Source organism: Topomyia yanbarensis, chromosome 2 (assembly GCF_030247195.1).
Source record: "Topomyia yanbarensis strain Yona2022 chromosome 2, ASM3024719v1, whole genome shotgun sequence".
In the NCBI taxonomy this organism is placed as follows: domain Eukaryota; kingdom Metazoa; phylum Arthropoda; class Insecta; order Diptera; family Culicidae; genus Topomyia; species Topomyia yanbarensis.
The window spans coordinates 444,897,340-444,918,711 of record NC_080671.1 but is presented as its reverse complement, the minus strand read 5'-3'; the positions used below and the strand labels follow the sequence as shown (position 1 = coordinate 444,918,711).

Genomic DNA, 21,372 nt, shown 5'->3' with positions numbered 1-21,372 from the left:
GAACGACAAAACTTCAGAAAATTTCAAGTGACGCCGCGATTGTTCTGTTTTGCACAAAGTTGTAACTCCCCGGTTTTTCGCCTCAGATTTGTCGAATTACAAACAAAAAAAAGTTGAAACTTAAAGATAAATTTAGTGACTTCAAGAATAAATAGAATTCCGGTGTTTTCCCGTGAATGCAAGCACAGAAAGTAGTTTTTAAATAAGCCGCATTTCAGTGGTGAAAAAGAAATCAATATGGCGCCGATGCCGGAGGATGAAATTACTCTTCGACTAGAGTACTGGCCGGACGAGCTAAGTCCCGCCCAGAAGGCGGCTTATGAAAAAGCCGAAAAAGAGCACAATGACATTCGTAACAAGCTAAAAGATTTGGTAAAGGAAGCTGGTGGCAGAAATATTTTCTCCGGTGAAGTGTTTACTGCCTATCAGGTTTTGGGGCCGGTACCAGGATTGGAGCAGATATCTAAACCGATCACGTCATTGGCCAAGAAGAAACCACCGCCACCGGCTACCCCATCTGGATCAAAACGTAGCGCTTCGCCACCAGTGGATATAGGCAAAAGAAAGAGCCGGAGATCGGAATACAGAACGGATGATGACGCGGATAATGCAGCTGATTTTGCTCCCGACGATGATGACGAAGAATACATACCGCTTTCGAAACGACTGGAAATGAAACGTAAGGCAGCCAAGGAGGCAGCTGCTAAGGAAACCGTGAAGAAAAAGGACGATAAAAAGGTCATTGAAAAGAAGGTTGACGTTAAGACACCTAAGAAGCCGGAAAAACCTCAAAGTATTATGGCCAGCAATGTACGACCAACGGAGGCAACCTCGATCGGAGGACTGCTTGTTGGTGGGGATAAGGAAAGGAAGAAAATTACAGCAGAACCCACTGCTATTGTAGATCTGACGAAAGATGATGCGGGTAAGCCATTGGCTGATTCCAGGGAGATTTCGTTTAGTAAAATTCAAGGCAAGACATTCCCATCGCTGGTGGTCATTGCAAGACCTTCACTACGTGCAACCGAAAAAGTTCCCGCCGATCGCCCGCAGCTGGACGCAAAAGTCAAAAACGTCCTCATGCACACCGCAACCAAGTTCACCGAATGGCTTATTCAGCAAGGTTTGGTTAAGTCGGAACAGTTTTGCCTGGTACACAGGGGAACGGCACTCAAACTGGGAATGTATTCGGATGCCTCTAAATTCCCGTACTCGGGAGGATACGTTTGGATTAGCGAATGTTGTCCGACTAGATTTATTTCCGTTTTCAACGGATCAGTGTTTGAGGGTTCACCTCATCCACCATCTGTAATCCTGAAGTTGATTTATCACTGGAGCTGTCAGACCAATGTTTCTAACGTTGTTAACTGGGTCAAAGTTGATAACCTATATGTGAAAGGATTATACACTTGGCTTCGGTCTGTGTGCTCTGTGGCGCTTAGTCAACACATGAAATTGCTGGGTGGAATCGGCAAAAAGATTGAAGTCGGCGTGATTTCGCTTGGAACAACCACTCAGGTAACATTGCTTGTGGTATTCGATTGTATAATTTATCATTTTTTCTTTGGGATTTCAGGACGGCCAACAGCGACAAGTTAAGGTCGAGGTATTAGGAGTACTCGATCCGGAGGCCAAACTGGTACGACTTCGCGCAGTAGAACCATTGAGCGATGGTGAACGAAATTACAAGAAACGATTTTCTAAGATCTTGGAACCGCTCAGTGGATGGGTTCACAAGGATAGTGTTATTCTGACGGATCTTACCGTTGACAAGGGCACTCTAAATAACATGGGATATAAAATTGTGCAGCAAGTTTCACCGGCCGAGGCAAATAACAAAAACAGCAATGCTAACATCATGGACTATCTGCGCCGGATTGTACCGCGCATGTTCCAGAATACGCTGTCGCTGCTATCGCGACAAATAATTCAACAGTTCTTGAATGAGCTTGTGTGGCGCGAATCGTTCGGAGTTTCACCCGGTCAAGCATTCGATCAAATTGTGATGCACATTGCCGAACAGACTAAAATTGAAACGAAGGACAATCTGGTGACGCGATTGAATAAGGTAGTTTGATGTTATGTGTACCCCAGAAGGGATGCGATAATTGGTTTTATTTTTTCTCTTGTCAGGCTGCTGCTGATCCATTCAAACATTGGACGTATCCAATCGAGTCATTCAGCTCACCGAAACCAATGGGAGCTAAACGAGGACGGAAACCAAAAGAGCTATGTTAGTATACAATCTCTTATTATCAACTGGGCAACTCCAAAATGTGGGTTATAGAACCATTTTGTCTAATTTGCATCCCTATGCGTGCTGAAAATGACGAAAATTTGATTGTTGATTTCTATTAGGTTATTCTTTCCCTTGACCCCCATATCAAAGCTGAGAATTGCATCATATTTTGCTTAATTGCATTGCAATATGTGCTAAATGTCCAAGTCTATCGAGTAATGTTTTCCCGGATGGTTTTGGCTCAGTCCGCAATCTTGATAGAGTGATCAATAATATTATTTATCAAAAACTTCTAGTATAACTAGAAGCCGCATTAGGGGGACCTTAGTATTTGCTTTTTTATATCATAACTATCACGTCGCAGGCAATATTTTTGCTTATCCTTCTTGAGGGTCATCTTTCGTGGACAATCCGAATTACTTGCTATATCAAACATTGTTTTGCTAATGACCTAGAATAAAAATGAAAAGCATGTTCTGGTGACATAGATCGGAAAATACTTCTTCTAGAGGTGTGCGCCGCACCGCCGATTTTACCGGCTTGCTTACTATTTTTACCTGCAATCCCAAATCTACGAAACCACTCCGTGGAATACTGTAGCTTACTCTATCCACGTTTTAACCGCTCACCAGACATTTGTTCACTGTAAGTGGTTTTATTATTCATCAGCCGGCAGGTCTCCTGAACCTCAGGTAGATCTTGCGCTGGTAATATGTTGTCGATCTATCACATGGCTATTATTTAGCTTGCTGAGTATTATTTGTGTGATTTTTGTGAGTCCGATTAGAAAAAATCTGATATGTGATCACACCTTGTAGTAAAGCCTAAAAGAAAGTTCTTGGCACTACATTCCTTTGCGGAAGTTGACCTTTTTTTGCTAGCCATTCTTGGTGTACTAGTGTCTTAGGGAACTACAACCCTATTTATCATTAATAATCCTTTCCGGGACTCGATCATATGGCGAGTGTCTTATGAGACCAGCGCCTTGCCTCTTGAACAGCCAGACCAACGTGAATCGTTGCACGTCAGCGGAAAATAATTGATACGTATTTTTATTTTGGCTGAATAATTTTTTTCATGTTATAATTTTTTGAATTTAATAAAATTGAACATTTTTCAATCATTGATAACTTGAACACTATTCGATATATGAGAAAAATATCAAACAAAGGTTTTGTTTTTGCATGAGCTCCCCGAAGATTTTGTTTTGTCAATTAACTCATGTATTCTGCAATTGTTAGAAACAAATTTAATTTTCTTAAAGCTGGGCCTGAACATATTTTTTTTTTACTTTTTGAGGAGATCGTGTAAATTGTCGAAAAATCCCATGCAAACTTCAGGCACGGTGGTCCGGTAGCTAGACTTGTCCGAATTGCTTCAAATTTGGAGCAAGTACTCCTGGTGGGACTAGGAATCGACTCAGGAATGGGCCGATAGGGGTCATTTTTCCTGTCACTCTACTACACACATTTGAAAACATCGATGTACCACAATTCCATTTGCATAAACGAACGTGGTTTAATGTGAATGTAATGTAAGCGTGTGCATTGCGAAAAGGGAAACAATCCTTACTAATAGACCCCTCATCCTATGCTTTCTACCCACTCGGGCGTAAAGTGTTTCGCCGCCCCTGAACAGAGTGCGATAATCGAAGTTAGCTGTCCATTGTGCAGCAAACCAAACGACATGCTCATGGTTCAGTGCGACGATTGTAAAAAGTGGTTCCACTTTAGGTGTGTCAATGTGGACCAAAGAGTAGAGCACGAAGACTGGAGTTGTCAGAACTGCAAAATGGCCAAGAAAACTTCAGAGGGCTTCGTGATCAACGATGACGACAAAAGCTTTCATCTCGCTAAAGTAACAAGCAGGAAATCATCACAGGGATCCATAGCGAAGAATCCAAAGATCGGACACATCAATGGGTAAAACACATCGAATCTGCATCTGGAACCCAAAGACGCCCGATTAAATCCCATCTCGTTCCCACCCCACCAGAAGGGCAGAAAGGCTAAGGCAAGAAGTCTGAAAAGCAACTCAGACACCATATAAACTTAAATCCACCAAGCCTGATTCCGCATCAAAGCGTAATTCTCAACCAATCGTCTATACATTCCGCTGTTGATCTGGATGGGACACTTAATCGCAGTCAGATAGCCGCGCGTCATGCCGTTTCAAAAGAGCTACCTGTATTTAGTGGAGATGCTGAAGAATGGCCGATATTCTACTCGACTTTTAACAGCACAACTACAATGTGCGGGTACACAAACGAAGAAAACATAGTTCGTTTGCAAAAGTGTATAAAGGGTCGAGCCTTGGAAGCCGTTAAATGCCGTCTGCTACATCCGTCAAATGTTCCAGGTATACCCGCCACTCTCAGAATGCTTTTCGGTAGACCAGAAATCATAATTCATTCCGCGATTGAAAAAATCCACGCACTGCCAGCACCACGTGCGGAACAGCTTGAGTCATTGGTCGAATTCGCACTGTCGGTTCAGAAACTGTGCGCCACGATCGTTGCCTGCGAAGTGGAAGACTGGAAATACAATATAACTTTGCTTCAAGAATTGGTGGAAAAGTTACCGCCTCCTACTCGATTAGATCGACGGTTGCATCCAGACACAAATCTCGAAGACTATAGTGCGTGGCTATACGACCTAGCGGAAAATGCAAGCCTAGTCATCGTACCGAAGCTAACTACTCGAAGTAATAGAAGAAGTACTGGCTACATAAACGCTCACGCAGAAGACACAGAATATGATCTTGTCACTGAAACACCGGAAAATTCCGTACTGCATGCAAGCCAGCTGCCTGTAAAAAATGCTGCGTAGTTTGCGAAGGAATTTGCACGACGATCGACAAATGTAAACGCTTCTTGGAATTTGGCAGATCCTCCAGATGGGCCGTAGTACGGGAAAAACATTTATGTAAAAAGTGCCTCAAGAAACACAGTGGACGATGCAGGAAGCAGGGAACTTGTGGGGTAAATGGTTGCACCTTCAATCACCATCCACTAGTGCACTTTGAGGCAAATCCGCAACATACAACTGCAACGCCAGATATGGGACGAGATGTATCAATATAACGGCGGACTTTATCAGAAGAACCCACTTCGGGATATACCCACACGCATCGAGGTAGATCAAGTTCCGTTCTATTCCGGATAGTTCCGGTAAGGCTCCGAAATAGACACCTAGTAATACATACCTATGCATTTTTGGATAACGGATCCTCACTCACCCTAATGGAGCAGGAACTAGCGTCCGAATTGTGCCTTAATGGTAAACCACAGCCACTGTGTCTAACGTGGACCGCGGATACTCGCCGATACGAGCCTGATTCGAGAGCAGTGTCTGTGAATATTTTAGGAGTCTGCGGAACGAAATGGTACTCAATGAATAACATTCAAACTGTCCATTCATTGAAGCTACCGAGACAAACGATGAACATCGACGAGTTAAAGAAGAAGCAATCACATTTGCAGGGGCTTCAGATAGATTCATACACAGATGTCCAACCAAGAATTCTGATTGGGTTGGATAATACCACCTTAGGATTTCCGCAACAAAGCCGGGAAGGCAAACCTAATGAACCTGTAGCAACAAAGACATGTCTTGGCTGGGTAATATACGGCAGCTGTGGAGATCAAGCTCCGTCACATAACTACCAACACCATAGTCTACATATGTGCTCCTGTAATCCTATTGCTGACCAATCTATGAACGAAACTGTGAAACAATATTTCTCTCTGGAGAGCGTTGGCATTACCAAGCCTGACAAGTTTTTGATATCCGCGGAAGAGCAATGCGCCGAAACCATTCTAAACACCCTTACAAGGCGTCGAGGCGAACACTACGAGCTAGGACTTCTGTGGAAATATGATAACATCCCCCTTCCTAATAGCTTACCGATGGCGCAGCGCAGATTCCGCTGCCTTGAAAAACGCTTGGCTCTACACCCCAACCTTGCTGAAAATCTCCAGTCCAAGATCACTGAATACATTCAAAAAGGATACGCTCGGAAACTTTCGGAAGCCGAATTGAGTATGCAACACAGCAGGGTCTGGTATCTTCCTACCTTTCTTGTAGTGAACCCAAATAAATCATCTAAGGTGAGAATAGTTTGGGACGCAGCGGCTACAGCTTTCGGAGTATCTCTAAACTCCGTTCTCCTTAAAGGCCCCGATCAACTGACTTCGTTATTGTCAATCTTACTGAAGTTCAGGGGACATCGAGTGGGTATATGTGGCGATATCCGTGAGATGTTCCACCAGATATTAATAAGAAAGGAGGATCAGCATTGTCAGCGCTTTTTATGGCGTGAAGAAGGCGACCTTGAACCAGCTGTATACATCATGCTGGTTGTGACATTCGGCGCTTGCTGTTCCCCAAGCAGTGCGCAATTTATTAAAAGTCAGAACGCCCGGAGATACTCAAGTTTATACCCAGAAGTTGTTGACGCCATCGTTTACAGACACTATGTCGATGACATGTTGGTCAGTGTCGAATCGGAGCAGGAAGCAATAAAAATAGCACGAGAGGTCAAATATGTTCACTCACAAGGCGGATTTGAGATGAGGAACTGGATATCCAACTCTAAGAGGGTAATTGAAGCGCTGGAGGAACAACCCAAAGCTAGAATGAACCTAAACATTGGAACTGAGCTCGCGACAGAAAAGGTTCTAGGATTATGGTGGTGTACGGAGGAGGACGAGTTTTCATATAAGGCATCGCCAAGGCATGACTCTCGGGTCAGAATGTATCTCACCGTACAATTTAATTATAACCGACTTATCTAACATGGCGTTCACTGTAAAATTGCGTTGCACGTTATACTAATCCGAACTGGCCATCTTGGTTTTCGAAATGGCATCAGACATCGATATTTGACATCTACTCGTCAACCCGTTCCAAAAATACCGATAATGATGGCGCATTAGCGATTTCCATCGGACCGGAAGTCGCCATCTTGGTTTTTAAAATGGTCACTGACATGCGCTCATTTAGCCCGCTCTGAAAATTTACGTACTGATTGGGTTATAGAGAATTCCGTTAGGCCGGAAGTCGCCATCTTGGTATTCCAAATGGCCTCAGACATTGATATTTGGCATCTATTCGTCACGCCTGTTGCAAAAATGCCCATGTTGATCGGGTTTTAGAGAATTCCACTAAACCGGAAGTCGCCATCTTGGTTTTCAAAATGGCTTCAGACATGTTTTCAACGGAACTAAGAACATTTTGCGAAATCCGCACAAAAAAAATTGTTGAGAAAACGACTAAGTGCCTTTAAAAGTACTTAGAATTTTTTTTGCGAAAAACACCGAACTTCATTTGAGACTAGATTAGTGAAATTTGATTCAGTCATCACGAAAGTGGCTTTAGATCTGGAATTTGCCCGGAACCGCGGGACTACCGGAATTATCGATAGGTGGCAATACATTCCAATAATTTTCAATGTGCCAATATGACCCCGATCGGTTCCGCGAGCCAGCATGTACTTCGTCTTAGACACATCTATCTTCAGTCCTACTCGTGCTTCTTCGCGCTTCATTCGGGTATACAGATCTGCTACCGTCTCCTTGTTTCTACCGATTATGTCCACCTCGTCAGCGAAGCACACGAACTGTCCGGACCTCGTGAAAATCGTGCCCCGAATGTTGAACCTCGCTCTTCGCATTACACCTTCCAGCGGTATAACAGCAGGCAGAACAACCCATCGCCTTGTCTTAGTCCCCTGCGTGTTTCAAACGGACCCGATAGGCCGCCCGAAATTTTGACCCAACACCTTACACCATCCATCGTAGCCTTAATCAGTCTTGTCAGCTTCCCAGGGAAGCCGTTCTCGTTCATCATTTTCCATAGTTCTACACGGTCCACCGTGTCATATGTGGCTTTAAAGTCGATGAACAGGTGATGTGTCGGAAGCTGGTATTCACGGCATTTTTGGGGGATTTTCCGTATAGTAAAGATTTGGTCGTTTGTTGACCTTCCGTTGATGAAGCCGGCCTGATAACTCCCGACAAATCCATTTACCAGCGGTGATAGGCGCTGGAACAGAATCTGGGATAGCACTTTGTAAGCGGCATTTGTCACTGTGATCGCTCTGTAGTTTTCACAGTCCAATTTGTCGCCTTTCTTGTATATCGGATTGATGAGCCCTTCCTCCCACTCCTCCGGTAGCTGTTCCCTGTCCCAGATTCTTTCGATTATTCGGTACATGCGTTCCGTCAGTTTCTCCGGACCCACCTTGAAGAGTTCCGCTCCTAGACCATCCTTACCAGCTGCCTTGTTGTTCTTGAGGTGTTGAATAGCGTCGTTAACCTCATTCATAGTGGGCGCTGGTACATCCCCGTCGGCTGCGACACTGACATAATCGTCCTCCTCGAACGCCCGATTGTCCGCCTGCGCTCCATTCAGATGTTCATTGCAGTACTGCCTCCACCTTTCGACCACCTCACGTTCGTCGGTCGGTCTTCCTTGTCTACACATTTCGGCCCGCGGCACAAAACTGTTGCGAGAGTCATTCAGCTTCTTGAAAAACGCCCGCGTTTCCTGAGAGCAATACAGCTGCTCCATCTCCTCTCTCTCAGACTCTTCCAGGCATCGCTTTTTGTCCTTAAAAAATAAATACAAATAAATTTATACCCGCGAAGTTATATGCTACCATGCAAACGCTCACACGTTTAAACACGTTAACATACAAACGCTCGCGCTCTTCGCGATAATACAAATCTGGTCGCAAGCACTTGTATGCAATCGCCATCATTCACCCTCGGTCCTGGCGTCTAAGCCCAGTCGTTCTGTTCGACCGCTTTCATAAAAAATTAACTCATATACTAGACAAGTCTCATGGCACCACAGCCACCATCTCAAAATTAAACATCAAAATCACGTCACATGCGAATAGGCAAATATTACCTCACGGTTTCACAAACCAATCATACCGTCAAGTCACCAGTCACCGGGCGTTTAAGCGAATTTGGCATGACTTCAAGTCCTGTTTTTTTTATCAAATTGATAACCTCTCTTATAGTCACCGTAAAAATATCTTCAAGATACGCCACAATTTAAAAATTATATAAAACTATTAGCAACAAACGAGAATAAGGAGTTGGGGACATTTTTTCGGAACATGTCATAGTCACCAGTCACCGTTATATGTCACCATTAACCGTGCATGAAGGGATCCATTTACCGTGTATTTAAAAGTATGATTTAACTTTATTTAGAAAGTTTGAAAAAACGATGAACTGAGACGACTTGTGGTTTCAGGGAAATAGTTCCGTCGATTTCGTGGTTTTGAATTAATCTTAGTTTTTCTTTTCTCTTCTCTTGTCTTTTGGTCGCTATTTCCATTTCCTTGATAGCTCGTTTCTGCTCTCGCTCCTTTCGCTTTAGATTTTGCTTCAATGAACTCAACGAACACTTTGCTGGTGGCAACTGAAGACGGATGAAGAATTTCTCGCTTTTTCTTTGCTTTGTACGGAAGCACAGAAGATACCCTGGAAAGACATTGTGAACGCATCTTCATCATTCGAAACCGGAAATGATTCATCGCATTCAAGCTGGGCTGATTCTGGAAGCACATTCTCGGTCGTATATTCTGCATCTGATAAAAAATGTAATTATTAACTTACGAGAATATTCAAACTTCACAATTGACAGAATTTACTTGTTTGGTCTGCTACAGAATAGCATGAATATTGAGAAGAGGAACAGGTACTATAATGGAACAATCGCTTTTCATTCCTCGCCACAAGTAAAATAAGTTTGTATCCGCCTCTCCTCTCCAGATCACTTCATTTTCGGCCTTCTGGAACTCAGCCATCTGCTTAATGGTCAAGCGGTCCTCAAGCGCTTCCAAAAGTTTGACTTCCTCAGATTCCAGGCGATCAAATTGAACATTGCCCGTGTTTATAGGAATAGTAATATGGCCGACATCGGAAGGAAGCGATTTATAGTCCACCGCATCTGGATTCCAAGGATAAATTCCACTTTTTCGAAATCCATTCCTAATCGCTGAGTTCTTGCCCGTGAAGGCTTCCAAGGCTTGCTTCATAATTGAACATATTTCTGCCAAGTGGATTGCCTGTGGACTCCACGCCGACTGCGTTCTTCGAGGATCGTGATTTCCCAGTGCTTTTTTAATGGTCCGAAAAAGCTAACGTCAAGTGGCTGAGTTAGCTGCGTGGAATTTGGATACAAAGCTATCAATATGATTTGGTTGCGGCGACAGAAATCAGTGCTCATTAAAGTGACATGACTCTTATGCCCGTCAACAAACAAGAGAACAGATAACGGATTGTTGTTCTTTTTTAACCAGGGTAGAAAAATGTTCCTCAAATAATCATGGAAAGCATCTCCGGTCATCCAAACACTTTCACTTATTCCAATACCATAGTCTTCAGGAGCACTCCGAGCAATTTCTCCCGGGAGTCGACAATTGTACGGAAATAAAATTAATGGAGGAAGTAGCATTCCAGCGGCATTTCCAGCAAACAGAACTGTATAGTTTTCTTTATCACTGTTTCCAAACACGGACTGGACATGCTTAATATTCTTTGGAGCCAAGTATTTTGACATTAAAAATGTCACTCCACTATCTGGGGCTAGGTGTCATTCTAAAATCTAAACTATCTCCCATGTAACGAAACTATGTAAGGTTTGCACGCTTATAACTCCGATATTACTAGATGGATTTTAATCATTCATACACCAACCGATTCAGAAACACCTAACTTAAATATTGGTAATAATTTAATATCTCCCCAATAAAAGTAGACTTTTGGAAATTGGTAAAATTAAAAAGTTCACGAAAAACGGGAAAATTACCATTCGTGAGGCAGATTTCTCAGACACAGCCGTCAAGAGAGGGCAGCTTAGCTGCTCAATGAAACACGAAAAGTTATAAATAGAAGCAACGCATGTCCGTTTAAATCAGTTGTTGCTCTTATCCCATACGAGCAACATCTCGTACACACTCGCACTCGCACCTAAGTGACTAAACCATATACGGTTAGTCTATAAATAGAGGTGACGCGTACCCGTTTGAATCAGTTTTTGTTCTTATGTCGAACGGGTAAGATCATGGCTACAGCGTCTGGGCACTACAATAAGCGGTAGACGCTATGCATTTTCGGCAGCGGTGGCCGTGTGCGGATTTTTCGGGTACCAGCACGGTGTCACAGAATGATTTGCAAAGTGGGTGGGCGGGGTGGTTTGGATTTAAATCAATACGGTGTGTGCTGCTTAAGAGTGTTGCGTTTGAAAAAAATATATTTATTTTTATGCATGCGTGTGCGTTGTAATCTGTTAATCCATGTTTACGGCGCTTTGTAGCTGCGTAGGGTAAAGAGCCTATTGGTTTTCATGTTTCATATTTCGGTTATATGATTTTTATCAGTAAGGCATCTGAAAACGTGCTTCTGTAGTTATTGCACTGTTCAGCAGCGTAGTATTTTATATAGGTTTTTTTACGCACTCAGGTTTTTTTACGCGGATTTTGAAATTCACGCGGTTTTCATTAACGCGTTTTTTTTAAATTTACGCGGTTTTCATTTACACGGCCTGTATCCCCTGCGTGAAAAATCTGAGTGTAATTGCATCGGAAACAATCACATTCCCAGCAGAACTTTTTGTTTTCTAATTTCAAACACTTTTGTTTCGTACTGCACACAACGTAAAATTTTAAAACAGAACTTACCGTCCCAGCAGCAGTTTAAGCGGGTGTTCTTTTTCGATTCAAATTCAAGCCATGTCTTAAGCGTTACTGGACTTAAAATTGTTTTCCCAGTTTATCCAGTCAGAATATTTGTCCTACCCTATGTATTTAAAACACAGTTCTAATTGCGTTTTAAAGTATACAACAAATAGAACGGTTGGGTATACTAATTTAAATTTTAAAATAAATGTTTTAAATTATGAAACAAACCGCTTTACTGAAGATATAATTATGTCAGTCCTATTACCACATAAAACACCTATATAACATAAAACCCTGCAGAATTGGTTTAATAATACAATGTTTACACTACAGAGTTATAACACGTTTTAACCTATTATAACCCAGCTATGTTAAAACTTTTGGTAATTTATAAAATACTTCTTGAGCCCTCATATTATGCCGAATTAAGTGTGGGAAAAATAAAATAACCACTTTGGAACGTTTTGTTACGAAAAAAACTAACGTATGAAATTTCATACGCTGTGCTGATAGGATATCAAAAAATCATTACTGAGAAAATTCGGCTAAAATCTTTATATTCAGCATAAAATCGAATAGTATCTTCAACCTTGCGAGATTATTCATTAAGCAGCTTTTTTGAGTGATTTTAACACTTCTCTCCTCTCTCGTGCCGTTTCGTCTCATGATTGGTTCGTTGCATCAAACCATCTTTCCCTAAAACTTTGTAATTATTTTAAGAAAAAGAACATTTTCTTACGAGAATTTACATAAACAATATTCTGGGTGGAGCCAGGTATGATTTACTACGTATTAAGCATTTGTTAGCCTTGAATGCACTGATTCAACTTTAAAATCAGCGAGAAAGTTGTGAATCCCCTTCTGGTCCTAAAGAGGAAATAATTTTGCCTTAGGAAAAAAGATATCGGTTCAGCCCAGCGTATGAAATTTCATACCTTGAACTACCAGCAGAATTTTCGCAATTGTTTCACTAATTTCTTCCGTTTTTTCGCACTGAGCCACATCTTTCACACCTCTCAGGGCCATTCGTTCACAATCGGAAAGAAGAATTAGTGATTTAGAATAGAGAATTAATAATATGTATTGTTCATATTTTGGTTTGAATTTCGTCCAACTTTGACATTCGAAAACACTATGGAATTTTATAAAAAAATATGATTGAGCATACACATTATAAATTATAGGGTATTAATTAACGTTCACAGAAGACCAGAAGTTTGAAAACGCCTTTTTGTATAATAAGTATGATCCACAAATGTGTTGTTTTTGCGTATGAAATTTCATACGCTAGGACATAATGGGTTAATAATTAGCAACAAGAAAAATGTCACCAAGATAGCAAAAAAAACCCGTTTTAACTGGTAGTGCGAACGTTGCATAACAATGTAATTTATCAAATAATTTTATTTTTTCCACCACCAATCGATCAAGAAATACTTAAACTTAAGATTGTTTACTTAAGTTCATTAGTACATTATTGAAAATTTAAATTGAAAATGAAATTTCGTATTTCATGTAGAATCTGTATATTTCCGTTGGCGGGCGTGGGCTTCCTCATCACAGCTCTCAATATGGAACTTTTCTTTTGAATATATTTTCTGGACAGACCAGCCTATTTTTACTAGATGGATCAGCCAAATAATGCCAATCACCTAGTGAGATACTTGATTAATTAATAGATTACCGTTAAAAGACCTTCAATAAATTATGTTTTGATGGGGAGGGTATATAGCAAATTGTAACATATGAAAACAGGCGAGTGAACAAGAACGTGAGTCGATATGTGTGATAGATAAAATTCATTTGCACGCTCTTGAAAAAAGCTATATTTTTAATGTCACCGTTGTCGTGTCCTGTACACAACCCTTTAATTTTTTTGTTTCGCACAACTAATTGGAAAGCAGACTCATCCAAATTGAAAATTTTCTGCGGCAATAGCAACAGATGTTCCGTTGCCTCGCCTGTTAGTTGGTTAAGCACTTCGTGGAATCAGTTCCTTAGCTGATACTCAGTTACAGCTGCTCGGTGTTTTCCAAATATATTGGACTTCCTGACTGAGATTTGAGGGTGTCTTTTGACAAATAGAGACATCCATTTTTTCCGGGAATTCCATTTTTGAACGGAGTTTTTAGCTTCGTGAGCCGGACATACTGTCCCATACTGATCCGGAGCCTTTTGAATGTGATTGGAAGACCCAAACGAGCAGAATTCTCAATCCATTCCACGATATCACGTTCGGTTTCCGCCGATAACACCGATGATCCACCAGGTTTCCCGGCTAACGAATCTCACTGGTAATCCACGCTGGACAGCATCGAGTGCTTTCTCCAAATCATCCCCACAATAGCGTTGCTTCTGGAATTTCTTCTAGCTCATTCTGTATTAAATAAGGAAAAGTTATTCATATTATTCACAAACGGTGAATGGAGACTACTGATTTCAGAAGGATCCATTCACCGTGCATTTATGTTTAGGTTGAAATGCAAATGAAACATATTGTTCAAATATACTTGTTGCGTATAACTAAAATACAAACCTTAAACTTCAATTGCGTGATGATTTTGAGAAAAAAGTCACCTGATATTTTATTTTTCAATCTAAAACGTTACAAACGTTGTACCCACAGTTTTACTTGAAACGCTGTCAGAGAGCTGATTGAATTAGAAAGTAAACAATCGTACACGTCAAAACATAGCTAGAGACGTTTTGTCATCGCAAGTCTAACTCAATGACAACTCTTTTATTATAATTTAGTAGTGTACACGCAAAAATTTAGTAGTTTTTTGTTCTATTTCAAAAAATAATGAATTTAATTCGAAACTGCACGGTGAACGGAGCACGCACGGTGACTGGCGACTTGACGGTACACGCCAACACACGAAGTTACACACGCGACGAACAAACGCCGCGCGATTAAGCACGTTAACCCACAAACACTCGAGCCTTTCACGAACCTACCGGCAGTGATGTCCCTATCCTCTGTGCAGTAAAGAAAAATTGAAATTACTCCCCACACTCTGGCAAGCAAAACGAGAGCGCTTCTCTTTCGTTCATATATACTTTGGATCTGCGGTTCTCTCACAGTTGCATATGATTAAAAAACTTCGTAATTTTATAAGTTCAACTATATATTACAACAAAATGCAATTTTCTACAGTGCTCTTCACACTATGTTTATTTTAATATCACATCACATAGAAAATATTTCTCCAAGATAATCAAAAGCGATAGTAGTTAATCGAGTCCTGAAAGCACCTTCATCTCCAGATGTGCTAGCGTTAGTTGATAAAATTCTGTGGCCTACGTTAGTTATTTTATCCATTTCATCAGTTCCACGTTCCGCTTTTTTTTAACTTCAATCTCACCAATCACCTATTTTTCATTTCTTTTTTCTTTCAGCTAATTGATAAAATCTTGAAAGAGAGAAATGTTTTCCAAAAAGTTCAGGATTCAGATAGAGACACTGTATCAGAGATAAGAAAAAGTACACAGATAAAAAACGACCGGCCGCTTGATATGGCTAAAAACATGAAACGCAAAATTACAAGAGCCTCACATTTTAAGTTGTATAATGAGTATAAACCTAGGGTTTAACAACGTTTCAAATCTATTGCTCCCAGTACCTTTTTCTGTTAACGATGTAAAATTTAATTTTTGAATAAAAAAACTTACCAAAAAGAGCTCGTTTTATAAGTGTCCAAGCGAAATCAAACCCGTTGAGTTACAATTGAGAAATATTTTCTATGAAACAGTCTTCGCCATTTTTTAGTTTTGTTGATTATCTCCCAAAACATCTCTGAACGTTTGACAGTTCATGCAATTGGTGAATATATGACCCCGCCTAATTTCTAGCTCCCCCACCGGCTGCTCCGGAAGCCCCGAAAAAGATCATATTGAAAAAACTTAAACGCGAAGAAGAGAAATCGGCAGCGCTGGCCAGTACATCGGTGAAAAAGGTCCGTCCGCCACCGGAGGAGAAGGAGGAACTGGTTCCACTGGAGACCTACTACTACGGACAGCTTGAACCGTCCGATGATGACGTGAAGGAAGGAGCCGAACCGGCTGATTTTAACGTCACCTGCCCGGAGTGTCCGACCACCTTCCGGAACAATGTGGACTTCCAGGATCATCTGTTCCGGCACGCCAATCCCGTTCAGGACGGTCAAGTACAATGCCGCTATTGTTTGGAGAATTGGGGAACCGAGGATGCACTCAAAAAGCATACGATCCTGATTCATTCTTTGGAGACGAAAAATTCAGTCGCTTCCACATTCAACTGTTTGATTTGCGAGGTAAGGTCTAATTAATCTGATTGTATGATTTAGCTATGTACTGATCGACTGTTTTTTTCAGCAACGCTTTGGAACCACCCAAATGCTGGCCTCTCATTTGCAGAAGATGCATCTGCAGATGGAGCTACCGTACAAGTGTGCCGGTTGCGACTACAAGAGTTCCTCCCATCATCTAACAATCGACCATTTCTATGAGAAGCACAACCGTTCCGGGCTCATTCAATGTCCGTTCTGTCTTAAAATGGTACTGGTCTGCAACGCTGACGGACCGATCGCCGAGAACGTGAGCGACTTTATGAAGCACCTGAAGGCACACTTCAACAAGGCACTGGCGAAAAAGTGCCCCAAGTGTGCCCTCAACTTCATCACCCGGGGAGCACTGAAGGTGCACGGTTTGTTTGCTCACGTGATTACGAAATCGTTCGGTAGCATCAAGCCTATCACTAAATCGTTGACCAATATCGCTAAGCCAAAGGTAAGAAAGATTATTTTTCAAAAATTCAATGTTATCAAATTGTAATTCGTGACTCTATAAAAATGTAGCACAAGGCGGTGGTTCAGAAGGAACTGACTACTTTCAAAACGCTCGAATCGTACGCTAGTTTGACGCTGAACATGGCCTGTGGCAAAATTTGCCTCGAGTGCGATGGGGATTTCGACGAGGATAACCACATTATGTGAGTTCTAATATTTGTTTTAACAAAATTCACATCCAAAACAGTTTTATTTTCATCCGCAGGGGAATACTGAAGTGCTTGAAGTGCACCTATAAAACAGCTTGCCTCCCCTCGATGGTGGGCCACACATCATCGTGTAATCCGAATGCTGCTTCCGATTATGCAGTGTTCCAGTTGGACGCGGAAATGCATTGCATTTGTGGTTTTTCATCTTCCGATGGAAACGCCCTGGCTCGTCATTTGGTCACCTGTGACCGTAAGAGTGTCTATCTGACGGTCGAGGCATGTCAGGAGAATACGGTGAAACGTAATATGCTCGACATGCTTGGTTTGGTTCGCCGTGACGATGAAGGCGGCGAAGAAGTTCTCGAGCAAGGTTCGGCTGCTGTCGAAGATAATGAGGGGGAGGCGCCAGCTGCTGAGCAGCAAGCCGGATTTTCCGGTGGCAATACTTCGGTTGCATATGATCCGTCGCAGTCACTTTACAACATTGCTGGAACGGGAAATGAACAATTTAACACACAACTGTCACTGGATGATTTGGGGCCGCCCTCGGTGTTGGCTCAGCAGCAGCAAGACACCGACAGAACTCCACAGTTGAAAGATGATTATCAGTCGCTGGCTACGCCTCGGGTATCGCAAATGGACACCGATCAGGGGGAGTATGATCAACAGGAAGGTGGATACTAGGCACACAAAGGCCACCCCATTTTAATCGTAGAAAGGTAAGAGTTTACTAAACATAATATTCTGAACTCATAAATATACTTCACACTTACATAAAACAGTGAAAATAATATTACAAAATAATTTGTAATTAAGTGTCAAAGCGAATCGAAAATATCCAGATATATTATGCCTAAACATATTTTATTTTTACAATTCATATTCTTCAGATGCTTTATGTTCGTATTGGATTGATCTTATGCTTCAATAAATTCCATACTTGTGCATTAAAGTGAGTAGCGAACGATTCAATTGTAATGTGAAAATATCACGCCTCACGTCATTTGCTTTTAAACTAACTGTTTTCTAGGGGCATACGATCTGGGTAAAGTTTAGATCTTGCATCCATAAAGAAACACCAGTCTAAAACTGGTTTATAGATCTGTTCAGCGAACAAGAATTTTCAATGTATAAACTGGTTCACACTAAGTTCAGCATTTGGGGGGAGTCGCTTATTATCTTTCGGCCTTCTCATCATATGATAGATATATTTCATATGTATAAGATGTATATGAATGAGATGTGACACTTGATCACCTGACAGTCCTGCTTTTCATATGATTGTGTGCTCTTCAGATGTCATCGGACAATATTGTGATTCGGAATTCAGTGATAGAGTAGTGGGAATATGGCCAGCGCATCGGTGATAGAGTAGTGGATATATGGCCAAGTTTCCGCCGGGTAGTGCTACGCTGATAAAACACTGTACAAAGTATATTAAATTTGCTTTGTTCAGTTTGATAAGCTAGAAACTGATACCGGGGAGTTCAATATTCAGGGGAAATACGTATTGTTTGGACCGCTGATGTTTCTTGTTATCAACCAATAAGTGATCTCTGATTAAATGAGATTTTCAAAGTGTTTGATCCATCCTCCATTGGTATTGATGCCTTCATGACGGGTTTGAGGATGGGTGTTCCTACTCACAAGTGAATCGTTCACTTCGCTTGGGTGGGGATAAATGTGTGTTCTGCTATTGGTCGACTCTATGGTTCTTGGGTATGTTGGCTGGTCAGGGAAGAAGTGCAGGACTGACACCTGGGAGAATGTTTATAGTTTCACTCAACTTTGGCTCTCGCAAATGACAAATAGTTCAAATGTGCATTAGGTTCGAGCACATTGAGTCGTTCGGAGGCTTAGTCATCCTTGAGAGCAGAGGCGAACTCTCAAGTATCTAATGAAGGGAGATTGTTTTGTGCGTAGCAATATTCAATTGTCTTCCCTAAGGAGAAAATTGATGTAAAACAACTTTTTGTACAAAGGACACAACACCTAACTATTACGGGTCAGAGGAGTACCTTACATACGATACTGAGGAGTGTTATGCCTCGATACTTATAATACTCGAGTTTATTCTCTTAACGAATTCTATTTGGTAGTCAACCAGGAACAGAGTGGTCGGCAAGTTTTACTTATTCACGTCCATTTACACAGTTCAAAATAAACGTTCATAAATCAGTTCAGTTTCTCATCTCGCTCAGTTCAGACGCTACCAATCGCTCCGCTGGTGTAGCAAGGCAAGTAATCAAATTTACCCGCGCGCCGCTTGTTCTATTTGCAAAAGCAAAAATTGATTCCTTCTACCTAGTGTGTGAAACGTGAAACAATGAGTGACATTGATTGTATATTTTTTTATTTCGATTATAGAGGTTTTAGCCTTAAGGTCATTCGCCTCTTCGGGTTAGAAAAATCTCTTAAGAAAAATTTCTAACCCTATGTGCGGGGTTGGGACTCGAACCCAGGTACAAGGCAATCGATTTACCAACTGCGCTACGCCCGCTCCTAATGATTGTATACTATTCCCCCGAAAATCATTCCCCAGAAAGCCATTCCCCAGAATTCAACCCCCCCCCCTTTTTCCCCCAAAATACCATCTCCCAGAATATACCATTCCCCAGAAAGTCATATCCCAGAATGCACCATTCCCCAGAATTCCATCCCCCAGAATGCACCATTTCCCAGAAAGTCATTCCCCAGAAAAGCTATTTTTAACTCACTACAGTCGTGGTTCGCTGGTTGGTAACTTTTGAACTAGACCGCTTTTAGTTGGACCTCTGCTAGTTGGACCATTGTCCAACTAAAAAGCTTCTTAATGTCAAAATCCTATGTCAAAATCACCTTGACAATCAAACTGAAAATAATCAGAGATGTGAACAGAAGCATTTACACTAAACCCAGGCTTTTTAACGCGGGGGAAACGTACTGCGTAAAAAACCGCGTTTATTGGAAAATCCGCGTAAACAAAAACTCAGCAAAAGACTTAGAATATTTTTGGAAGTTTTTTTTTGCACGGATTTCTCAATTAATGCGGTTTTTGCAAAAATAAGTCCTTTTGAATGCAAAAGACTTAAAAGATTTTCGGAAAGATGGAACATGGATGGGTCTGCAAGACTCCTTATGGCCCACACCCCAACAATATGGGTATTTTCGGAATGGTCTTGAAGAGTAGGTGCCAGAAATCGATTTTTGACGCCATTTTGAAATCAAAGATGGCGACTTCCGGTTTAGTGAAATCGAAATAACTCCATCAATATGGATATTTTCGGAATGGTCTTGAAAATCTTGAAAAGTTTGCATTTAAAAGGACTTAGAATATTTTTGCAAAAACCGCGTTAATTGGAAAGTCCGCGTAAAAAAAACCACGTTAATTAGAAAATCCGCGCAAAAAAAACCTCGTAAAAAACCAAGCATGAAAAACCGCGTAAAAAACCTGGGTGTACTAACGTCTCATTTGGATAGTTTTGGGCGTCTGTCAGTCGGCCCAACTAACGAATCAAATTCGTTAGTTGGATATAGGTTGTGGCCCAACCAAGTAAGGTTATATGGTGAAACTAAAACTTTATGCATTATTAGAGTAATTGAAGTGATGTGGATAGTAGGCGAGCTCACGTCTAGAGTAGAACGCTTTTTTTTCGCTGTCAGTTTTCTGCAGTGTATTTTAATAGAAAAAAAGTTTGTTTTTCACTCTCGGTGCCTTAATTCTGATAGTGAATCATCAGTGAATCATTAGACGCAGCGTTCTCGGGAGGACAGTTACCCACGTGATGCCAACAAGAGACTATTAGTTGCTATGTTTGATCTGCCGGCTTTTGGGACTGCTTCTGCGTGCTGGTGTGAAGCCCAGACGGCAGTTCGGAAGTCGTGAAGGCACCACGGAATTCCCGGTGGGATTTTTCCATCACGCAGAAAAATAATTTTTAATGTCAAATAATATGAGGGTTGAAATAATAAATTTACCAAGTTGTTCTGTGTTCAATAAAAAATACATGTTTATATAAATAAAACAATTGTTGAAATAATTCTGAAGAATTTATTGGTTCAAACATGGAAAATAGTTGGAACAACAAATTTTTTTATTGATTTTATCATAACAACAATCGAAACAACAAACAACTTTGTTGAATCAATGAGCTCATTTTGTTGAATAAAACTAATAAAATATTTGGATCAATGCATGTCAAATGTTCAATACAAAAAACATTTTTGTTAAATCAAATAATATCTTTTATTGTTTTAAACATAACAAATATTTGAATCAATGCATAGCAAATATTGAAGCAAAACCAATTTTATTGTATATAAAATATGCCTATTCTTTAATAGGAACCAAAGGCCAACTGTCATGGTGAGAAATTTAGAACAAACCATTACTCGCTGACAACAGATAACATCAGTACAAATGAACCTCACAAAGTAAATACTTGCCATTGACTTATTGGCCTTTCTCTAAAAACAGGTT

The 21,372-nt window shown here is 41.1% G+C and overlaps 1 protein-coding gene across 1 annotated transcript; it reads left to right on the top strand.

Annotated features, from left to right (window-relative positions):
* LOC131685687 (uncharacterized) lies at window positions 1-17,869 on the top strand. The gene is made up of 7 exons (XM_058969574.1): window positions 1-1,518; window positions 1,577-2,068; window positions 2,134-2,233; window positions 15,791-16,230; window positions 16,292-16,705; window positions 16,774-16,907; window positions 16,970-17,869. Exons 1-7 carry the CDS (start codon window positions 238-240, stop codon window positions 17,595-17,597), a joined length of 3,489 nt encoding a protein of 1,162 aa, XP_058825557.1. The 5' UTR covers window positions 1-237; the 3' UTR covers window positions 17,598-17,869.
* Window positions 17,870-21,372: the final 3,503 nt, after the last annotated feature.